We start from the raw sequence: 21,601 nt of genomic DNA on the forward strand, positions 1-21,601 counted from the left end.
CGGGCGGGAAGAGGGGCCTAGCTACAGACACCCTGTGGCTCCGCAGGGTGGGAGGGAATGGGGACCTAGACTGTGGGAAGCTACAGGAAGCGGGTAGGAGGCGGAAGTTCTACGCTGTGGGGAGAACAGAGGAGGTGGGGGAGGGGAGAAAGGGGGAACACCCTCTGCCCCCCCCCCAGCATCCCAAAGGTCACAGGGAACGTTCACATGCCCTCTTTAGGCACTGGTGTTTACACAAGCTGGTTTAATCCCCACAAGAACCTGGTGAGGTCATTGCTAATATCATTCCCTTTGTGTAGAGGAAGAAACCCAGGCGTAATGCTGCCAAAGCCACTCAGCAAATATGCGGGTTGGGGGTGGGGTGAAGGTGGCATGGAACCCAGGAAGCCTGGTGCCTCAGCCTGTGACTACTGACTCTCCAGAAGGAGCTGATTCTGGGGAACGTGTGACTGCTCTCCCCTTGATAAGTGAACAGAATGCAAAACCGGCTACTGATGGCCAGGCCCAGAGTACACACACACACACACACACACACACACACACACACACACACGACATTGGGAACGACAGTCAGCCCCCATGAAACCTCTTCAGGCGGTCTCTCATTCCCAGAAAGCCTCTTTGCTAACTTCTGGCTGAAGTAGCCCTGGCTGCACCGGCTACTCCCCAGACAGCCAGCTGCTCCACCTGGGGGCCCCAGATCTGTTCACCTTCCAGAGCCAGAAAGACTCTGACTGTTCTAGAATCACTGTGTGTATGCAACCTGTTCAACAAGGGGCCTGGACTCTGGGAGAAAGTCACCCACCATCCCTCTACCAAGTGCCACCGTGTGCAGTGAACAAAAGGCCGATCCCAGCTCTATTGAGCTTGCAGTCGAGCCAGCAAGAGAGCAGAAAGACAAGACGAGCCAGGGCAAAGTACAGCAGAAAAAGAAAGCTTGGAAGGGAAGGGAAGGGAGCGAGCGTGAAGGGGGGGCGGGGACAGACAGATCGACCAGAAGGGCGCCTGCAGAGCCAGCTCTGGCGGCCAGGGGTGGCCTCCCTGTGAGCTGGAGAAAATCTGAAGAAGGTGAAGCTGGCCACGCCAAGTTTCATTTGTCCCCCCAGTACTGCTCAACCTTCTGGGGACCCGCCCTGCTGGACCGTGGGGCCCTCTGGGGACCCGCCCTGCTGGACCGTGGGGCCCTCTGGGGACCCGCCCTGCTGGACCGTGGTGTCTGTTACAGCTTCCAAACCTTGACCGTCTTACTTCCTATACTTGAGCTGAGACTCCCTGATCCAGCTGAAGCTTGGTCCTCAGTTTGATGTTTCTCTTGCCCCTCCGACCAGTACAGACTCGACTGCAGGGTGAGCAGACAGGAGGCTTGTCATCACCCTGCCTGCTACCAGCAAAGGAGAGGGTTGAGCCCTTGGTTTCACGGCCATCTTCCTGATACCCTGGGATGGATGTTCTAGGTTCCTTTGACCAGGGGTAGGAGGGTGGAGAGGCACACAAGGCCAATGCCGTGATGCATCCATCATCTTCAAGAAAGGTACCATGTCATACTGTCTGGCCTCCCATAACTTTCCACAGTCAACCCCTCCACACCGCCCTGAGGGCAAGGGTAGTTGCTTGGAACCTCTAGAGGTAGGAAACACTCAACCAGTTGTTCAAGGGCCCTGATCCCACCATGGCCTCCACAGGTCCAGCGGATGACAGGACAGCTTTGAGTGCTGGACCTTGAGAGGCCGCCCCCCCCAACAAGTCAGGCCCATCCTATCCCTTACTAACTCTCCTTCACCCAACTCCACAAGGGACCCGGAGCCCATCCCAGTCCTAGTCTCAAGCCACACACTGTGGTTGTAATTTGCTTGCCTAGACTCTGGGCAATAGTCACACTCCAGAGCTACTTGGCAGGAAATTGGAGCTGCTGGGTACCCCGGGAGCAGCCTAGGACATCATTATTAGAAGAGAAGTCTCTGTTTCTATCCACCATACACAAGAATCTGGTGTTAAAATGAAGAATGGCTATATCCCTAAGTACACGGTCTGTCTAGGTGATTTTTGTCATTTAGGAAGGAAGGAAGGAAGGAGAGAGGGGAGGGGGAAACTTGGTTGCAAGGTTATTTTTTCCTCTGAAGTAGAGACTTGAAGCACTGGCCCACCACCTTAGCCTACTTGGTTAGTTTAGGGCGGCGAGAGACTGACTCAGAAGGCAAGGGAACAGTTCCTGAGGCTGAGCCTCATGGACACATGCATCCCACACTCCATAAAATAAGGTAAGACACAGAGCCCAGAGACAGCCCCGGCTGCCCAGTGTAAGGGAGGGGAGGGGTGGGGAGGGGAGGGGAGGGGAGGGGAGGTGGTCCTTAAAGGCCTCGCACACCCTCTTCCCCGATCCTGTGGGCTTTGCCTTCACCCTCTCCCACCATTTCCTTCTCTTACTCTACTACCTGCCCACATCACCAACTTAACGCGCCAGTGGTGGCGTCTCGTGCAGTCTTCCTGCGTCCCTCCTGGACCTCTTCCAACCAAAGAGATTTTTAAAACAAACCATGCTAAGCTAGTTGTACACATCTGAAATCACAACACTCAGGAGGCTGGAGCAGGGGGATTGCAGGGAGTTGGAGGCCACCATAGACAACACAGGGAAACTGACTCAATGCGCTCTCTCTCTCTCTCTCTCACACACACACACACATCCTCCCCTCCCCACTGTGTGTGTGTGTGTGTGCGCGTGTGTGTGTGCGTGCGCACACGCCCTATATAGTGGCACAGAGCAGTACTATAATCTCAGTTCTTGGGTGATGAAGGAAATAATGTCTCAAGTGCAGGGCTACCTATCCTCAGGTACATAGAGAATTATAGCCTAAGCTGAATAGGCCTTTTCTTATAAATGATAGGATACAGACAGACAGACAGACAGACAGATAGAGATTAGGTATATGAAGAGAGACAGACAGGCAGGCAGACATGTGAACCAGCGTGTTTCACTCTCGATAAAAACTCTCGATAACTTCCCATGATGCCCTTCTGCATGACTGGCAAGGACTGACATTATCCTGGCCAAACCCTGGTCTCTTCTCAAATCTCTACGCCCATCCTTTCCAGCCTCACCTCAGTACCACTATGATGCTTTTTAGTTTGTTTGTTTGTTTTGAGATAGGAGTTGTCTGTGTAGCTCTGGCTGTCCTGGAACTCACTCTGTAGACCAGGCTGGCCTGGAACTCACAGAGATCCCCCTGCCTCTGCCTCCTGAGTGCTAACATTAAAGGACTGTGCCACCACGCCTGGCCACGTGACCTATTAGGAGAAAAGTTGTTTTCCTAGAGCAGGGATGCCATTCCACATAGTGAAATGCTTTTGTCATCATCTACAAATGGCTTGGGTCACTCTTACTGCTTTCCTGGGCCCCATGCAGACTGTGAGCTGCCGGGAGGACGTGCTGGTTATAAAAAGCTATCCCTTTAATTTATCACAGGCGTCAGCAGCTGCAAAAGACAATGTCTGTTTTGCCGTGTATTCCAATCGTGTCAATATTTGATGTCCACAAATCCAGTTCTATCCAGGTCACCTACAGTGGGAATGACTCCTGGACTCAGTCCATCCGTTGGGTAGGACACTAGGATCTATAAAAGAGTGTGTTAGGGCTCTAAGCATCAAGGAAGGCCCAGTTTACATAAGAAGGGGAAATCGATAGCCACAGCTAAATAAGATAGGGGCTTTAATTCACAAGCAGTGGCCTGACTGGCAAACAGTGATAGCATCTGACTGGCCAGAGAGTGATCAAAACTTTGCAACTGATAGATGTGTATATTATTTCACACAAGTTTTCCTGCGACAAGTTTTGGCACATATATATTTCACGTTGCATAATCAGAAATCTTTCGGATACTTGTTGGCTAGAATACTAAGCAATTTCTTGAAAACACAATTCTTTTGTCTTCTTCACACAAGCGGTGGCTTCATTTGATAGAAAGTGTGTTGTGCAAATAGCCCTAGCATCATAATAGAAATGATCCTATGTGCAATCATAATAAAAGTAATCCCTGCCCTGTGTGACCTAGGATGAGTCACCTAACTTCTCTGGGCTTCAATTTCCTTGTGTATAAAATGGATTTACTTATGCAGGACCTAACTTTGCATGCTATTGTAATCAGAGTTTACACAGCACAGTACCTCGAATGCTATAGACCCTTAGTACATGGGCATGAATGTTATTTATTAGTATTATCCATCGCTCATAAACTATACCTTGTGTCTCAGAGGAATCCACTTATTCCCTCCTTCCCTGGGAGATGCCAGGCTAAAGAGTCCCCTGGGTCAAATTCTCAAGGAAAAAAAAAAAATACTATGTTCATTCTTCCAACCTTCATACCAGTTTTGGGCCTCGTCTGGGAGCTGGCAGGGCATGGTGGGTGGGAAGAGGATGAATCAAGACAGCTCATTCTCAACAGGCCTTCAGACCTGTCACTCTGTTCTGCTAGCCCAGCACAAACTCAGCAGGTCTCAGCCTGGGAACCACCCCACCCCAAGCCTGCCCACCCCTTTCCTCAAGAGCACCCCAGCCTGGCCCAGGCCCTGCATTGTCCAGGCCTGACTTTCCAGAGGGAACTACTTTGAGATTGGCTTGAGTTTAAGGTGTGGCTACTGTAGCCCTGGCCAGCTCTACGTGGAGAGCCACAGGGTGGAGCAGGGGCAGGGCAGGGTGGGACCGGGAGATGACAGTGAACACCCACTCCCCAGGGCCTGGGTGCTTTGCACAAGCGTGGAAACCTTTTTCTCCTGAGTCTCCAGCTGAGAGCAATTTAAATTCCTGTAGCTGAGAACCTGGGGTGCGCTGCTGGGTAACGCCAGGGAGAAAGAGTTGAGCTGGGTACCCACAGCTGACTCTGGGGAATCACAACCTGGGCAAATTCTCAGTGTAGGGAATCTGAGGCCTCTCCAAGGAAACAAGAAGCGCTCCGGACATGGCCAGAGAAACAGGGATTGGCCACGGCACAGAGACATGGACAAAGCGAGCTTGGGAGGGAGGAGCGTTGGGGCTAGCAATAGCATTGCAGAGGCAGGAGCAAATAAAAGTGGGGGTAAAGGGGGCTGCGAGGTGGCTCAGCCAGTAAAGGAGCTTGCTGCCAAGTGTGAAGACCGGAGATGACTCCTGTAAGCTGCTCTCTGACACACACACACACACACACACACACACACACACACACACACACACACAAAGTTTTTTAAAAAATTTAAAGAAAGCTGACCCCCTTCTTAATAGAAATGAGATGTCATCTGCAACAGGCCAGGTGGTGACTTCCATGACCCAGAAGCCCTTCACCAATCCAGGACACAGGAACGGGCTAAGGGCTCAATCCCGTGTATGCAGTCACCCACCAAGAGGAGGCTACCTGTGCATCCTGTAGCTCCTGAGTGCCCCCTTCAGGCTGGCCTCTCTGCTGGAGCCCACATCCCCCATCGGGTCCGGGGAAGAGAAAGCAGGAAAGGGGCTGGAGGAGCAGAGTCCCTGGACTCAGGCTTTGTGCCCTGACTGGGTGTCCCCACAGCTAGTTCCCAGGAGACCCTGACCCTGACCCAGGTGCTGCATTTGGGGGAGGTTGGAATGCTTCTCAATCTGCAAGGTCCAAGCGCAAGGGAGTGAACTGGCCAGGGTCTGCAGCAATGTTCCCTCTCAAACCCCGTCTTCCTCCTGGTGCGATTACTACACAGGCAGAACCCTCAGACAGAGAAAGGTCACACTCAGTCAGACACGTACTGTGAGTCAGGCTGTACTGTGAGTGACTGGACTCCAGTCTGGTTTCTGGAGCCCCCAACTCCAAGTGAGCCCATTCAGAGGGCTTGACTCTGGGCCCCAATTTAAGTTCAATTCCCCCACCAGGATAGGCCCAAGAAAGCTGAGTTTTTTTGTCTCAGCCTTTCCAGAAACCATGCTGCACAGTCTTAGGAGAAGCTTGCCTGAAAGCAAACTCAACTCAGAACAATCCTGACCATGTACCTGAAGGACAGTCCTCAGCAGCCCTGCCTGCCCATTGCAGCCTCCATCAGTCCAGCCGGACAAAACAGTGGCAAGCCGGCTTCCCCAAACCTTGAGCCCCTGAGAGGAACTGAACACGTATGATAGCCAGAGCAGCAACAGTAGTGGCTAACGCTGACGATGCAATTAATCTTCAGCAAATACCACCCTCATCACTACACACATTGCTACAGTCCAACCCTCACACCACCCCACCTTTAGGAGGGGAACTCGGGAACAGAAGTAGCAAGAACTTGCCCAAAGCTCCCAGAGTCGGGACTTGGCAGAACCAGAATTTGACAAGTCCTGGGTCCAGAGCAGGGTCAGCAGCTTCAAGAGTTGACCTCAGGGCTAATGGCCCCCTGGAGACCCCTGTCTTTAGCTGTCCCACCTCTAAAGTGGGCGTAGTAGAAAGGAGCTCTGCCCAGGAGGTAAGGTTGAGAGCAAACATAAGGGAGTGTGAATCTGTTAGCAAGATGAAGCAGGGTCTCGACTACTCCCACGCAGAGCCAGGGGATGCATGTGAGTGGGCATGGGCACTGAGCTCCTGAGACAAGGGGTCAGGGACCCAGAGTGGTCAAGGTTAAAACTAGAGAGGGCGGTCCTGGGGCTGTACAGAAAGGTGGGCACGCAGGAGTCAGGGTGCCAAACGCGCGTTGGTCCTACCCCACCTCCCTGACCCGCCCACCACCCCTTAGTTAGTCATGAGGCCCAGCCCACCTTGGCCATCCTTGTACCTCTAGTGTTAGACCCAGTTCCATGGTAAAAACAAGATCAAGGTGTGGAATGGATAATTCAAGTAAGGCTGGATACTGTGAACCCAGATGGACCCTTCCTTTCTTAAGTTACTTCTGTCTGTTTTTTTTTTTTTTTTTTTTTTTTTTAATCACAGCAACAAGAATAGTAACTGGTAGAGACAGATGAGTAAGTGAAGCCTCGGCCACAGGCTAAGCCCCCTAGGACCGTATTCTTTTCATGTCTGATCACTAATGTCTGTTACCGGCACGGAGCTCAGGGTAAGCAGGGAGCATGGTGTCCAGAGAGCAGGACGAGGGATGCTGGTAGTAACAGACTGGCCTAAGAGTGTCCGCTAGAAGACTTAAGTTGAGCCCAGATGCTCAGCGCAGTGAGAGGTGAATCCGAGAGATCACGGAGAAAGTTATGAGACGGGACTCACAGGAAGCTGCTGATGCTGTCAAAGGGTTAACAGGAGAAAGGATTTCAGTAGAGGGAGGCCGGAGGAAGACCTGCTGGTCCAGGAAAAACACTTTGGGGAATTGCCCCAGAGAGTTGTTGATTTGAGTGTTCTACTGTCTCTTGTGGATTCTCTGTCCGTCTGCTCAGAAGCTGTGCTACACGCTATCCTCTTAGCTCTGGGGTCTTTAAGGCCTAGAAGATATGCAGATCACAGGAAAGGGGAAACCGAGGCGCACAGACTAACCCAAGCCTCTTGGCAGCTCTGGCCTGAACAGCTGCCCAATGAAACCATCCTTCCTTCCTCCCTCGAGGGCTCCCTGCCCCTCAGACAGTGGGCTCTTAGTGCCCAGGCCAGGAGGAGAAAGACAACAGGAAACCATCCAAAGAGGCCCATTGTTCCCAGCAAATGACTCACACGGGGAATACTCCCTCCCTGTGCGACAGCCTCTTCCCCGGTATGCTGTTCCCCGTGACTCACAAAGACTAAAATCACAAACCCTGTCCACTGTTCCCACCTCCCTCCTGGGCTCTGAGACTGTACGTGCATTGCTTAGGCATCAGCTTCTTCCCTGTAGCTGAGTAAAAGAAGGCCAGACTGGCATCCATTCCTCCAAGCTGAGCAGATGTGAGGGCACTGGTTCTCGGTGACATTGGAGGGAAATGACATAAATACCATTCCTTGTGTGCAGTGTGTTGACCTTTTATTACTGGAGTGGTATTGGAACGGGGATCAGGCAGAGTACTGGCTGCTAGCTAGCCCAGCTCCCACTTTGCAGGCAGGAGTCTGCGTTGGGTGTCCAGGAGGACCCAGAGCTGGGATGCTCAGGGCAGGGACACTGGCAAGGAGCAGAGCTTCAGCGAGAGCAGCCTGTCTCTATTTCCAGCGTCCGGTGACTTTGGCCTTCCCACGAGTTTTGGAGCTGCAGGAGAATCAGAACCCCGTCAGATGGAGGGAGGGGGGGTAGCAGTTTCCAAAGGGGCAGAGGGTGGGCTAAGGGAAGCTAAGCGTTTGAAATGAACATTGTAAGGCAGGTGGGCTATGGCAACCGTCTTGACCCTCCCATCCCACGCTGCACAGGCAGGGGGGGTGGCTAAGGCTGAGAGAAGGAAGCTGTAAACTGAAGGAGACACTCTGGGGTCAGAAGCCTCACAGCAGGATGAGGGAGGCCGGGTGTGCGAGGAGAGGAAGGCCACAGACACTCACACTTTCTGGTTGTCGTTGATCCTGTTCCGCAGAACATTGATCTGGAAGAAAAAGGATGGAGCTGGGCTCGACCGGTGAGGTCTGGAAGGGCAAAGGGCACAAAGGGGGAGGAGGAAAGCACCAGAACATTGTTGGGGACAGCCGGGGACAGGGAATGGGGCTTTGAGGGTCAGCGGTGGTGAGGAGCAGGTCAAGCCAGGAGCGCGGGCACAGTGAGCAGCTCACTTCGTATTTCTGCTGCTTGAGCTTCTCCTGCAGGTCGAACTTCTCGGCCTCCAGGTTGTGAATGCTCTGCCAAAGCTCCTTGGCCTTCTCCCTGCAGGAGCCACAGTGGGGGCCGAGTGAGGGGTGATAAAGACAGGCTTTGGCTTTCACCCTGGCCCTGGCTCAGCCTACGCGGTCCTCCGGCCTGCCCTTGCACATTTAGGTCTGCAAAGGGCACCTCCAGCCTGTGCGATGGATGGGTCTGACCGTTCTGAAATTCTGGGCCCCAGCTACGGCGCCCAGTGGTCAGGGACAGACACCAAGGGCTGCCGGGGCAGAGCTCTGGGGTCCTGGAAGTTGTGAAGAAGCATCGAATCCAATGTGTGTGAAGGCCTCCTGTGTGAAGGCCAGCAAGCAGGAGCTCGGGCGAGAAAGCCCCCCCCCCTCCCGCTCAGTTCTCTTCCCCTGAGAGAAAGAAAGCTCTCACAGGGAGGCCTGACCGCTGAGGCCCAATGCCAGCCCTAGTAACGAGCCTTGGTAAATGTGTGAGGGAGTAACTCCCCCTGGCGGTGGACGGTGGGAAGCGCTTTCTACCCCACCTCAGCTGGTCTTCGTTCAGATGATCGATGGCCAGCACCTTCCTCCTCTCAGCCAGGATCTTCTTCTTCTTCTCTCGCTCTGTCTGTCTCTTCCCACTCTTGCGCTCTGTCTGAAGGGGGTGGAGAGCAGGGACACTTGTCTAGAGATGGCTCCTCCCTGACCCCTGGCCCTCCCAATGCCCTGGGGAGTATGGCTAGGTATGCAGAACACCAGCTTTCTAGCCTGTTGCCCTAGCAACACGGCACACGCACCGATACCTTCTGAATTCCCCCTGAGAAACTGAGGCAGGGCCAAGGAGGGGCCTATTACCAGTCTCCCTCCTCCCACAACTCCTCCTCCAGCAGGGAGTGCTCCCCCCTCCCAGGGAGCACTCTACAAGGACTCGAGGGTTTGTACCCACCTGAGCTTGCTAACCAGGAAACCATGAGAGAAAGACCCAGAGAGAAAGACCAAGATCGTCACAGAGACGCGGACAGAAGCAGGCGGGAGAGAGATAGGAAGACAGTGAGGGTCATGCCATTCAGCTGCTCAGCAGGGGCGGCCTGCTGTGCCCAGTACAGGTCTAGGGCTTAGGGAAGTGCAATTTTGATAACATTTGCCTGGTACAGTCACTCTGAGGACAGACATACAGTGGCAGAGCTAGGGACTTAATTTCTAAAACGAAATATTCTCATGCCTCCACGCATAAAGAAAACCAGGTCTCGTCGGGCATGGTGGCACAATCCCAGCACTTGGGAGGCAGAGGCAGGAGGATCTCTGTGAGTTCAAGACCAGCCTGGTCTATATGGTGAGTTCCAGGACAGCCAGGACTACACATTGAAGCCCTGTCTCAAAAAAAAAAAAAAAAAAAAAAAAAAAAAAAAAAAGACAAAGAAAGAAAGAAAATCAGGCCACAGCTCTGACCAGGGCTGGGGGGTACAGGGCATCTGGAAGGCATGAGTGTCCACAGGCAAGCCGCCCACATCTGTGTGGTACACACTTTCCATTAGCCCATTGCCTCTCTGAAGCTGCAGGGCAGGCAATACCGGGCCATGTGAGGAAACAGGGCTGTAGATTAGTGCAGGCCATGCTGCAGTATACGGCAGAGTCTGGTCTCCAACCAGAGCTCTGGCTCCAGGACCCAGGCTTCCCCTGCTGGCACACAGTCACCTTGGGGAGCCAGCATGAGGAGGCATATTCGTGTTCTATCCTTTGCCCCTAGCAGACCCCTCCTAGTAAGGTCATGGTCAGGCTAACAGCCAGCTCAGGGGCTAAGCATGGGAGACCTTAGATGTCAGCCGCAGCAGCTGGGGAATTCTTCGTGGGTCCAACCACAGGTAGCCTTGAGGATACACCGAGGTCGCCTGGAGTCCTATGCCGCCTCCTGTGTCCCACCTACCTTCTGGATGTACCCTCCAAAATGCATCATGCTGGACAGAGCCGCCTTCTTGCGTGCCTCGTCCTCAGCCTTCCTCCTGTTCTCCTCCTCCTCACGCCGGGCCCGCTCTTCCTGAGTTCAGGGAGGGCAAATGGACCCATTAATGGCAAGGTTAGGAAAACCGGACTCCGGGTTGAAGCTGGTGTTCTTTACGAACGAGATCAGCTTTCTTCCCACGGGACAAGGAGCTTCCTGAGATACCCTCTAGCACAAGAAGGGCACACTGGAGTTTACAGAATGGGTAGATGGATTGTTGTATGAATGAGTTAATGAAGCGCTAACTCACGCCTATAAAATCCCACCCCCCAAGGCTGAGGGGCCCTCCATCCCCATGTAGCCAGGGAAGGGGTAGGGGCTACAGGTTTTAAAATCATGAGCATAAGGCCCCCGCATGTCTGTCCAGTTCTTTGGTGTGATGTCAACCCTGAGCCAATGACCTGGACTTCTGTGGCAAACACTGCCTGCCTCTCAGGCTGCTGTCTGTGGATACAGAGGGCACTGGGATTTCGGGGGCTCGGTGAGGCTCACTCACAGCCAGGCGGTTCTGCCGCTCCTTCTCCCGCTCGTTTCGGATGCGCTGTTGCTCTGCCCGCTCTGCCCGCCGCTTTTCCTAGGGAAAGGCAGGAACTCCTGTGTGTGCTGCTGAGGGCTGTTATCCCCAGTACAGGAACCGGGAGGTGGCCCGCCACAGGGGGAGCCTCCTCTGAAAGCCCCCTGGAAACAATTCTGTGGGAAAAGCCGAGTGGCTTCTCTTGTCTCCTTTAAGGGCCATACCCACGTTCTGGCCCCAGAGATGCGTGGCTACCATGCACACCTGAGAAAAGTAGGTTGGCCACAGAAAAACAAGGAGTCAAATCGTCTCTCTCAGAGTGGGATCCAGATGTCATGCCTCCTGAGTTAATGAGGCAGCTATGCCCCATGGGTTGGAAAGAGGGACAGGGAGAACACAGACATTTGACTATCGTTCCACAGCCAGTGGTGTTTGGTTGGGCCCAGCTAGAGCCAGAAGCTCTTCCCTGGCCGTCTCCTGTTGGCAAGGAGCATCCGCACCGATAGACAGGTAGCAGGGACCCAAGGACAGCAATATCCAACAGGTTGGCAGCTTGAGGCATGCTGCGGGGGCGGGGGAAGGAAGCTGCAGCGGACTGTGGAAGATTGACACATACGATCCTGTCTTTGAGAGAGATCAGCTCCTCCTCCTCCTTCTTCCGGTTCTCAAAGTGAGCCTCGATCAGCGTCTGCAGCTCATTCAAGTCCTTCTCCATGCGCTTCCTGTGGATGTCCTGCGGGGAGAGCCCGGCTGAGCCTGCCGCACCCGTGCAGCGCGGGGCTCAATGCAAAAGGCATTGTCAGGGCTTGGAGCCTGAGGCTCTGTCACCCCGCACCAGCCTGCCAATGGCCTGCCCCCGCCCCAGCCCCCGCCCCAGCCCCCGCCCCCTAGATCAGGAGATCGGACGTCCTCATTAGCGCCCTTGCCGCCACCTGAGGCTGACCCACTCCACCCGCAGTCTCCACTCACGTCGAAGTCCACTCTCTCTCCATCCGGGATCTTGGGCGGCACCAAGTTTGGCATGAAGAGCCGGCTGCAGAGAGGAGTAGAGGGTCAACCCGACGGGGGAGGGGGCGGGGGGGAACGGGACAATGTGCTCCCGGGCAGCTCCAGGCTGCCTCCCTGCAGGAGTATTCTCCTCTGTGATGACGCCAGCACCAATGTCTACCTCACTGGCTCACACTTTCACCGAACACTTCTCGTCAGATCCCAGAAGGGGGCAGCACTGAGCTCCATTGGGAAAATGGAGGCTTAAAACTACACAGCTGGGAAGCAGAAGAGCTGAGCTTAGAAATGGAGTCCCTGTGCTCTTGGGCCTTCAGGAGCTAAAAGGAGCTGCTCCTGGATGCACGAAGCAACCAGCAGAGAGGATGAACAGAGCTAACACACACACACACACACACACACACACACACACACACACACACACACCCCACACCACACCACACCACAGGTGCTACAGCTCCATCTTGGAAAGATAAGCATTGTGGGAAAGGAAATGCTCCCTGTCTTAAAGGTCCCACGCTCACGCTCAGCCACCAGGTGTAGATCCAGGTATGGGATGAAGCTGTAGCTCTCTGACGCTGCTGTGCCTGCGTCGGCGGCATGGGTCCACTGCTTGGCTCCCCAAAATTTGCATCCCTTTCCCCCTAGGTCCCACCCCAGCCAGGATGGAGGGCATCCTGTGGGATAGGCAGTGTGTCCGTCCGAGGCCGTGGCTAGCCCTTCCCCATGCTATAGACGAATGTAACTCCATCCATGTTCGTGAACGTAATTGGTGAAGTGCAGGGTCCAGTTCATCTCCCATTCTACCCCTCAGGCTGAGATCTTCGGCAGTATAAAACCTGTCCAGCCCTCTGCGGTAGTCTGTGCCTACTACTACGGCTCCTGCTCAGACTCCATATACCACATGCACTGGGGTCTCTGTCAGCCTCCCTAACCGGCCCCTGCCCCCAGGGCTATCCCACAGATGCATTCCACTCACCTGGGCTTGGGTTTGGACTCCTCTGTTGGACCATCTGGAGGAGAAAGAAGGAGGTATGGGTCAGCAAGCCTGACTATTCCCAGCTCCAGCCTGAGCTGCCCACCTGTGGGTCTCTGTTTACCCATCTGTACCCTGCTAAGTCTGGACTTCCATTAACACGCAGGGAGCCTGGAGGTGAGGTCACAGAGAGCGGCTGGCTGTGTCTACAGGCTCAGAACCTTCTCCCATCTGCTCTGCCCTGGGGAGATTACCTCTCACACAGGGGCTTGTGGGAAGGTTCCCAGGTGCTCCAACCTGAGAGCCCCTCCCAGATCTGCTTTAATGCTTTGGGCCCTAGACTTCCTAGTGGCCATAGGACCAGGGAGCCAGTGGGCGTGATTCCAAGGCCTGGCCGGCTGTCCCCGCAACCCCCTACCCTGTGTCTGAGTGACTGGAGCCAACTGACAGAGGCAGTGACCGGCCAAGGTTCTTGATGATGATGTCACCACAGCATGAGCCACCTGTGTCTTGGAAGTCCACCCTATAAACACCAGACCTCATTGGCACTGTCTGGGTATCAGGAGCCTGGGGTGTGAATGTGATGTCTGAGTTCACTACCCTGCACAGACCAGGGGCTAGATGCTGGTTCCCTCTCCTACTGGGCTCTAAGGCCACATCTGCGAGACAGAAGACACAGGTTCAGAGCCTCGCAGGCCCTGCAAGAGCTACGAGGTTCTGCCTTCTAACCCTTTTCGGTATAACGTTTGGTGGAATCCCCAGGTACACTTTTCCCCAAAGTTCCTTCATCATACCCAACTCCTGGGCTGACATCCAGCAGCACTTACCTTCAGCATCTCTGGCTTCTTCATCTGGATCAACCTCTAAACAAAACACGAGCAATCAACAGAGGTCGTGCTCTGAGCTCATTTCCCTGAGGGCATTGCCCATGGCCAGGTGTGCTAACCCCTTCATTTAGTGTAGGGTCAACCATGAAAGAGACACTGGGTTGATGATCGTCAGCCAGAAACGGGCTGCTGCATCCCCCAGCCCCACCCCTCCCGGTCAGGCACACGAGCTAAGACCGCACCTGGGCGACTGAGCCCCTTGTCCCCTCACCCTGGCATACCTTCTGCTTTGGTCTCCTCTGTCTCAGCCTCACCCTCAGGCTCAGCCTCAGCCCCACCATCATCCTCCTCCTCCACCGCCTCTTCTTGCTCTGGAGAGGTGAACCAGACACAATGAACATCTCTCAGCAACCAGACAGCACCCCAGAACAGAGATCAGCCTGGGAGGGGAGGGGTGGAAGAGGGCCAGTAATGTCCCGGTTCACATGACTTGGGAGCCACGGCCTCAAATGACAGAAGGGATGCTGCTCCGTGCCTGGTTTAGACCAGAAGTAAATAAACCAGAGCCCTAGCCACACCCAGCCCAGGGCCACCTCTGTAAGCCAAGTTTCATAGGTGTGCAACCTCAGTCACTCATCCACGCCGAGTGAGGAAGGGTTCACCGTCTACTCCTTTGCAGGAAAAGTGGAACCCAACCGAAGGGTACCATCCGGCTGAACTTGCCTCTCCCAGAGTTTGGAAGTCAGAATGGGACTTTTCCCAGTGTGGACACCTACGTGCCATTTGGAGGCTGCTGGACAAGCCAGACACTTGAGTTGGGGCGTGTGATGTGGTGGGTGCCTTGGGCAGAGCCAGTGAGGGAGGTCAGCAAGACCCATTGCTGGGGACCAGTTGGGGTGAGGGTCTGCCCAGCCTCTTTCTGCCCAGTTTAGAGCTTGCCTCTCCAATGCTCCACCCCCCCCCACCTCCACCCCCCCCCCGCGCCCAGGGATATGATTCCTTCATCTTCACCAACTTTTCCCCTGGAGGCTCCATTCAGTGCCTGGCAGCACAGGACAGGTTCTGACTAAACTGAGATGCCAGGGACTCTTCAACTCTGTAGACCCTTCTCCATGCCTAGCAGAAGCCAGAGCCATGAGGTTGGGCAGATGGATGGAACACCCAATATTTGGAGAGTTGTGCTACCCAGAAGGCTGCCAGGAATTTCTATTTTCATCATTCACTTGGCAGGATGTGGACCCCGTCTCTCCCGACATTCAAAAGGGACAGACAGATTAGGGAGGCAGCATGCCATCCAGACCATGACTCGGCTTGGCAGACATGTGCTTGTAACATTCAGTGATGGACAGGCTGACAAGTGGCGGCCCTTGGCAGAGGGAGAAGAAAACACCTCACGACAGAAAGAACCATAGGAGGGAAAAGTCCTTTCCTAGGACTGGGTCCCCACCGAGGTCTGGGGAAACAGCTTTCAACTCTGCAGGGGACTTGCCAGGAGCGTGAGGGTAGAGGGAAATGGCCAGTTATGGGGTCCACCTTACGGCCACCATGCCAGTAGCTCTCCCATACACTCTACGCTTCATCTCTCTGTGTCCTGTGCCCTGTGCCCTTTGCCCAGCGGTCACATGGAAACTCAATGTCACTGCGGGGAGCTGGTCCTAGAATTAAGTCCCATTCTGTGTCCTTTGCCCTCCTGTTATCCCTGGGAGCAAGTCCAGCCTCACCCCACCGCTCAGCAGCACACATCTGCTCTAGCTATCTGCAGTCTCCTCTGATACCCTCAGAGCCCTAACCCCTTGGCCATCGTGCCTGAGGCAAAACAGGGAAGGTCCCCGCATGGAACACTGCCACGGACAGTGGAGAAGCTGGGGTTCATTCCTGCCGAAAGAATCCACCACGTGTGGAGTGAGAAGGGAGAGCACAGCCCCCTCCATGGAAAAGTCAACACAGAAAAGAAGGGATGGGCAAGGCACCCTGGGGCCCCGGCCCCTCTGTGCCCAGAGCCCAGAGGAACAGGAACAGGAGCGGGGACAGGAACAGGACAGCAAAAGCTATACTACCGTCTTCATCTTCGCTCCAGTCTTCCTCTTCCAGGCGCAGGAGGTGACAGGCAGCAAAGGGGGCAAAGCAGAACAGGTTAGTGTGCAGCAAAAAGCCTGGTGGCTGCGCAGGCCACCGCCAGCTCAGAGTTAGGCCTGAACTCCGTTTCCCAAGCTAACGCGTGTAGTGAGATATCCACCCTGCCCTGCACCTGCAGCACTGACCACACCCACTGGGCGCGTGGGGGCAGGTGCAGGTGTGACCTGGGGGGCCTAGGTCTGGGGTCCTGGACCTCAGCTCTCTCTCTTACTTCCTGGTCGGAGACAGACAGCATCTGGAGGCATCCTTGGGATGGGAACCTGTGGCGGTCGTCTGTTTCTGGTGTAAGTGATCTCTCCCACAATAAGCATCCATCAGCCTATCGTTTCCCAGATCCTCATTTACCAGGCTTTAAACACGCAAGCAATATGACAGCCTCACACCTCAGTGACATCCCCAAGCCTCAAGTAGACAGACATCATGACACTCAGTTCCCAACCACTACTGAGAATGGAATGCCTAACACCAAGCAGAACCTGGCCCCTGGAAGCATCCATTCCCCCGCCTGCTTCTAGGCTACAGGCAAGATAGTGGACCCCAGTCTCAGAAAATAGGAAAAAATTCACTTCCCCTCCAACTTCTCCTGTATTCCTACCCTGAGTGAGTTTTGGGACTATCCCACAAAATGCCTACAGACTCCCAGAATCACCTCTAGGAGGACCACCCTGGAGGCCATACCAAAGGGCTGGCCCGGCCTGTTGGAAGGCATGGGCTCATAATCTGAGGAGGCTGACTATGTTCGCCCCTTGTTCTCGATGCAAATCTCTGCTTAAGGAAGAGTTTAAGAAGCTAGCAGGCAGATCTCTGTGAAGTTCCAGGACAGCTTGGTCCACAGAGCTAGTTCTAGGACAGCCAAGGCTACACAAAGAAACCCTGTCTCCAAAAGCCAAAATAGAGGGGGGGGGCGGGGAGGAAGATCTTAGCGGCTGTGGGAAGATGCTTTGTCCTAGAACAAAGGCCGTAAGGACCTGTAGGTTTCAGCTGCTCCTTTCTGAGCCAGAGGCTGTGCCTTGAACCTTTCAGGACAAGTAAGGCACACACAGATGCTGCAAGGAGTTTGCTTCACCGAGATCTTTGACTCCCAGACAGAACAGAACCTACTGTGTGCAGTAGCAGCCAGGCTGGAGGTCCCAAGCCGTTTCCCAACCCCAGAACCTGCTATGATTAGGAGGAAAATCTGCCAAGGCAAAGGAATGCCCAGCAGATGGTGTCCTTTCTATGGAGGAAGTTGGGGGCAGCTGGACTTGACTCAAAAATGCATTTTGGAAGAAGCTGGACAGGCTCATGCCTGTAATCCCAGTACCGAAGCTGAGGCAGTAGGATTGCTACAGCTTGAGACCAGCCTAAACAAAATAAAATAAAACAAAAAGAGCCTTGGCTTGATGATTTGGCTCACCGGTGAAATGCTGGGTGGATCAGGGTGAGAGATCTTTCTAATGGCTCCTAAAAAACTCAGAAGTAGCATCTGTGGACCCTTTCTGCTCCTGGCTCGTGCTTGGCTACATGACCCGGAACAGGTTTAAAGGCGCAAGGGGACCCTCACTTTTCCCAGAAAGCCTGAGGAGCCGGGGGGTGTGGCTCCCTAGACCACCAGGGCCCCTTTTCAGTGTGTCTACATGTGACCTAACTTTGCTGAACCCCTGTGAGCCAAGCTGGGTGGTGCAGAAGCCAGGAACCACAGGATGGTTCCGGGCCTTCCAGGAGGAAGGACGGAAGGAGAGTGTGATTCCAGAGACAGCAGAGCCCAAGCCAAGGAGGGTGACATGTCGTCCTATCCAAGACGAGGGGACAGCAAGATGGACCTTTGCCGGATTGTAATAAAGCTTCATGCCCATAGAAAATGTGCCCGGCTATGGCGCACTTTCAGATTCACAGCCATGTTTGGAAATGCAGTCAATGGAGGGTTCTTTGGTTTGTTCATGGCACTGTGATTGTGTTTGTTTAATGGTGGTTATTTTTTTCTAAGTCTTAATTTAACTCTCTCTATACACACACACACACACACACACACACACACACACACACATATGTTTTGCCTGCATGTATGCCTGTGCACTATTTGTGTGCATGGTGCCCACAGAGATCAGATGAAGGTGTCAGGTCCCCTGAAACTGGAGTTACAGACAGTTGTGAACCACCATGTAAGTAGCAGGAACTGAACCCGAGTCCTCTGGAAAAGCAGCCAGTGCTCTTAACTGCTGAGCCGTTTCTCCAGCCCACATATCCTGAGATGTGTGCTGAAACAGTAACGTGTGCATCTGGGAATGGTTTGGAGTGCCTCTTCAGAGCAGCTGAAGATGAAAGACGTGTTTATGATTGCGCTGGGTGATGAGTGTGTGCATGTGTGTGTGGGGGGGTCATTATGCTTTTCTCGCTGTCTACATAACACTTCAAAGTTTAATGGTAAAAATATGTTTTATACACACCACACAGACATATATGTATGTATGTATATATGCATATACATATATATGTGTGTGTATACATATATATGTATGTGTGTGTATATGTGTGTGTGTGTGTGTGTGTGTGTGTACAAAGTGATTACTTGGGACATCTCTGCTCTGCTAGGAGTTCAGGGCAGAGAAAAACAAGCTGTTTCCCCAGAACCACAGGCCTCCCAAAACCACTCTCTGACTCCCCATGTCCCTGAAGAACATACCTTCCACAGCTTCTGTTCAGAAGAGAAGGCCAGGGTAAGAGAGAAGAGAGAGAGAAGAGGTAGGTCACTTTGCAGCCATACTGTCCTCCATCAGCCTGCACACAGGTGAGCACTTACCTTCCTGCTCCCTGTGTATGGAAGGAAGAAGACACTGTCAGAACCTGTGCACATGCTACACACCAGAGATGCATATGCATGCATGCGTGCGCACACACATGCATGACTTTTCCCTGAAGCCAGTCCCCTTATCCACTCCTTCCTTGGGCAAATAGCACGCCATCCTCTGGCTTGCCCTGCAAAGGCCCCCAGCAGCAGGGCCCACCCTCCTTAGCCTGCCATTTGCAAATGTCTAAGTCAACAAGCATCTTCAGCATTCTTCCTGGGTCCGTATCACCTAACCTCTGTGGCTATCCCAGGCAGAGCTCCTTTCCAGAAATACCTTTCCTCCCAAGACTACAAATGCTGCCTACCTTCTCCACACAGCCACCTCTGCCTATCCCAGTGCCCCGTCTCCCTCTCCCCCGAGCTCCTGTGCAACCTGGGCCACATCTGGACATCACATCCCTTTGCTAAGTCCTTCCAGGGATCTGAACAGGAGTGATACTCGTGGGCCCTGGGGCAGGATGGATGGGGGAGGCCAGCATCTCTATGGCCTCGTGAGAGCTGTTAAACCCGTAGCAGTTTCAATGGCCCCCCAACTTCTCAGCTTTCCCCCCGAATGCCAGGAAAGTTCCTGAATGCCTGGAACTGAACCCTGTATTCCCAAAGTCCCCAGCCTGAGTTGTCTGGGATCTGCTAAACAGAGCTACAAAGATGGGATGGGAGGGAAGAAATCCAAACTCCAAGTCCTGGAAACGATGCAGCCACTCCCACCAGGACTGAGGGTTGCGGGGGGGGGGGGGTCCATGGGCCGGGTATGAGGGGACCACATACAAGACAGGATGCTCCCAATACGATACTTACTCTTCGAACTCCTCCACCACCTCCTCCGCGTCAGACATGGCCTCGGCTCTCCCTCCAGAAAGAGAAAAACATCATTGCAGGTTGTAAGAGAAGGATGCCTTCCGCAGGAGCCCTCCGCAGCACCTAGCTATAGCGAGCTCAAAGAAGCCCGGGGGACGAATTCACTGTGTGGCCCACAGGCAAAGCCAGTTTCTCCCTCTTCAGGGAGCAAACCGCGATACTTCCGCCACAGCAAGGCGCTAAGCAGCGTTCACCCTTTCCCTTCCCCTGAGCAGGCACCCTTCCATTCCTATTTGCAATTCTCAAAGAAACGTTAGCTGTACTTCTCTACTTCTCCAGGGAGCAGAGAGCCCTAGCGAAGCGCACCTTATTTCTGTTCTCAATGTTTATTTCATCAGGGCCTGGGATACGAACTCGAAAAGGCAACTGTGATGGCTGTAGGCTGTATGGATCCATTTATGACTTTCTTGAAATGGCAAGATTAAAAATGTGGAGAATAAGGCACCGGAGCTCATGAGGAGAGCGGGGGGGGGGGGGGGGAGGTTGAGTAATTAAAATACGCACAAGGGGCCTTGTCGGCCCTTTAGAAAGTCACGTATTTATTGATGTGTGTGCACACGAGTATCACAGAGCGTGTGTGTGGAGGTCAGGACAACTGGCTTGTTTCTTCCACCATTTGGGTCCCGGGGTCACGTCAGGCTTGGTGGCAAGTGCTCTTACCACCGAGCAACGTCACAAGTCCCCCGTGTAGGGGTGAACACACACACATGCCCGGGTTAGAACTGCCTAAGAACTCAACCCAAAACACAAGTGAAGCTGGGGTGGTCTAAGTGAGATCGTGATGGTCTGCGCCTGAGTCTTGACATCACATTATATAGTTTTGGAAATGTTTTCTCTGGGGAACGTGGACAAAGGGACACAAGAAAATTTTGTTTTCTTTCTCTTTTTTGACTTCTCTTATTTTTATTTTTTTTTTATCATGTGTCTGTGGACACACGGAGTGTGTATGTCTGTGTGTGAGTCTGTGCACAAGAGGAATTCAGATCCCCTGAAGCTGAGCCCCCTGACCTGGATGCCAGGAACCCACCGTGGTCTTTAAGTGCGTGCTCTTCGCTGCTGAGCCATTTCCCCAGCCCTTTTGTATTATTTCTTAGGCGAGTGTTGATCCACATTATCCCAGTAAAGAGTCCAGCTTTAAAGTTGTCCCCATGGCTTCAAAGTGTAACTGGGGCAGGGACAGCGCTGGGGTCAGGCTCTCTTCTCTCAGTTGGCTGAGGTGTTGGTGCGTCTGTAGCACAGTTGAACCCAGGTTCTCTCTGAATGATGGAGGGAGTCAGGCATCCTGGCTAAGGGGCCTTATGGGGACCCAGCGGATAGTGAGTGGATGCCTAGGCATGGCCAGATGTAATTATGTGGACTCGTAGTTGCAAGAAGCCACGGGGGAGAGGTGGGAAGAGCAAGACCTCCGTGTGAGAGTCATCTGGCGCCCTTGAGTGTGACCTTGGAGAGGTCATTTCGTTTTCCTACACCATAATTCCCTCGGGGACCCCTCCCCTGTGGTGTATGCAATAGAGTGAACGGATTAGAGATAGTGTAAAGTGCTTGGCCTGAGAACGATTTCTACCCATATTATTATAACCCGATTCCCGGAAGTGCATCGGTGCCTAACCCAGAGACACTGTCACGTTGCCTGAAATGTGGACAGCGCCCCCTGTTTTTTGCAATAACCTGCCAGTTTCGAGGAGAAGGACCACACGATGCGATGCGGTGGGCTCAAGAGCAATAGGAACATGCTAACGATAGGCCCGCCCTCCCATCTTCCTCTTGTGCCTTGCTTGCTGCCCACACCGAAGCCACAC

General features: G+C 53.7%; 1 protein-coding gene across 1 annotated transcript; it reads right to left on the reverse strand.

Moving 5' to 3' along the window:
- Window positions 1-7,895: 7,895 nt before the first annotated feature.
- Tnnt2 (troponin T2, cardiac type) lies at window positions 7,896-19,794 on the reverse strand. Its single transcript, XM_051183211.1, has 13 exons — window positions 19,743-19,794; window positions 18,897-18,907; window positions 14,263-14,352; window positions 13,982-14,017; window positions 13,158-13,191; window positions 12,143-12,206; window positions 11,790-11,906; window positions 11,156-11,233; window positions 10,585-10,695; window positions 9,206-9,315; window positions 8,628-8,718; window positions 8,403-8,443; window positions 7,896-8,118 (listed from the first exon to the last, which is right to left on the reverse strand). Exons 1-13 carry the CDS (start codon window positions 19,778-19,780, stop codon window positions 8,073-8,075), a joined length of 867 nt encoding a protein of 288 aa, XP_051039168.1. The 5' UTR covers window positions 19,781-19,794; the 3' UTR covers window positions 7,896-8,072.
- Window positions 19,795-21,601: the final 1,807 nt, after the last annotated feature.

The sequence above is a fragment of the Phodopus roborovskii genome, unplaced genomic scaffold (genome assembly GCF_943737965.1).
Source record: "Phodopus roborovskii unplaced genomic scaffold, PHOROB, whole genome shotgun sequence".
NCBI lineage: Eukaryota > Metazoa > Chordata > Mammalia > Rodentia > Cricetidae > Phodopus > Phodopus roborovskii.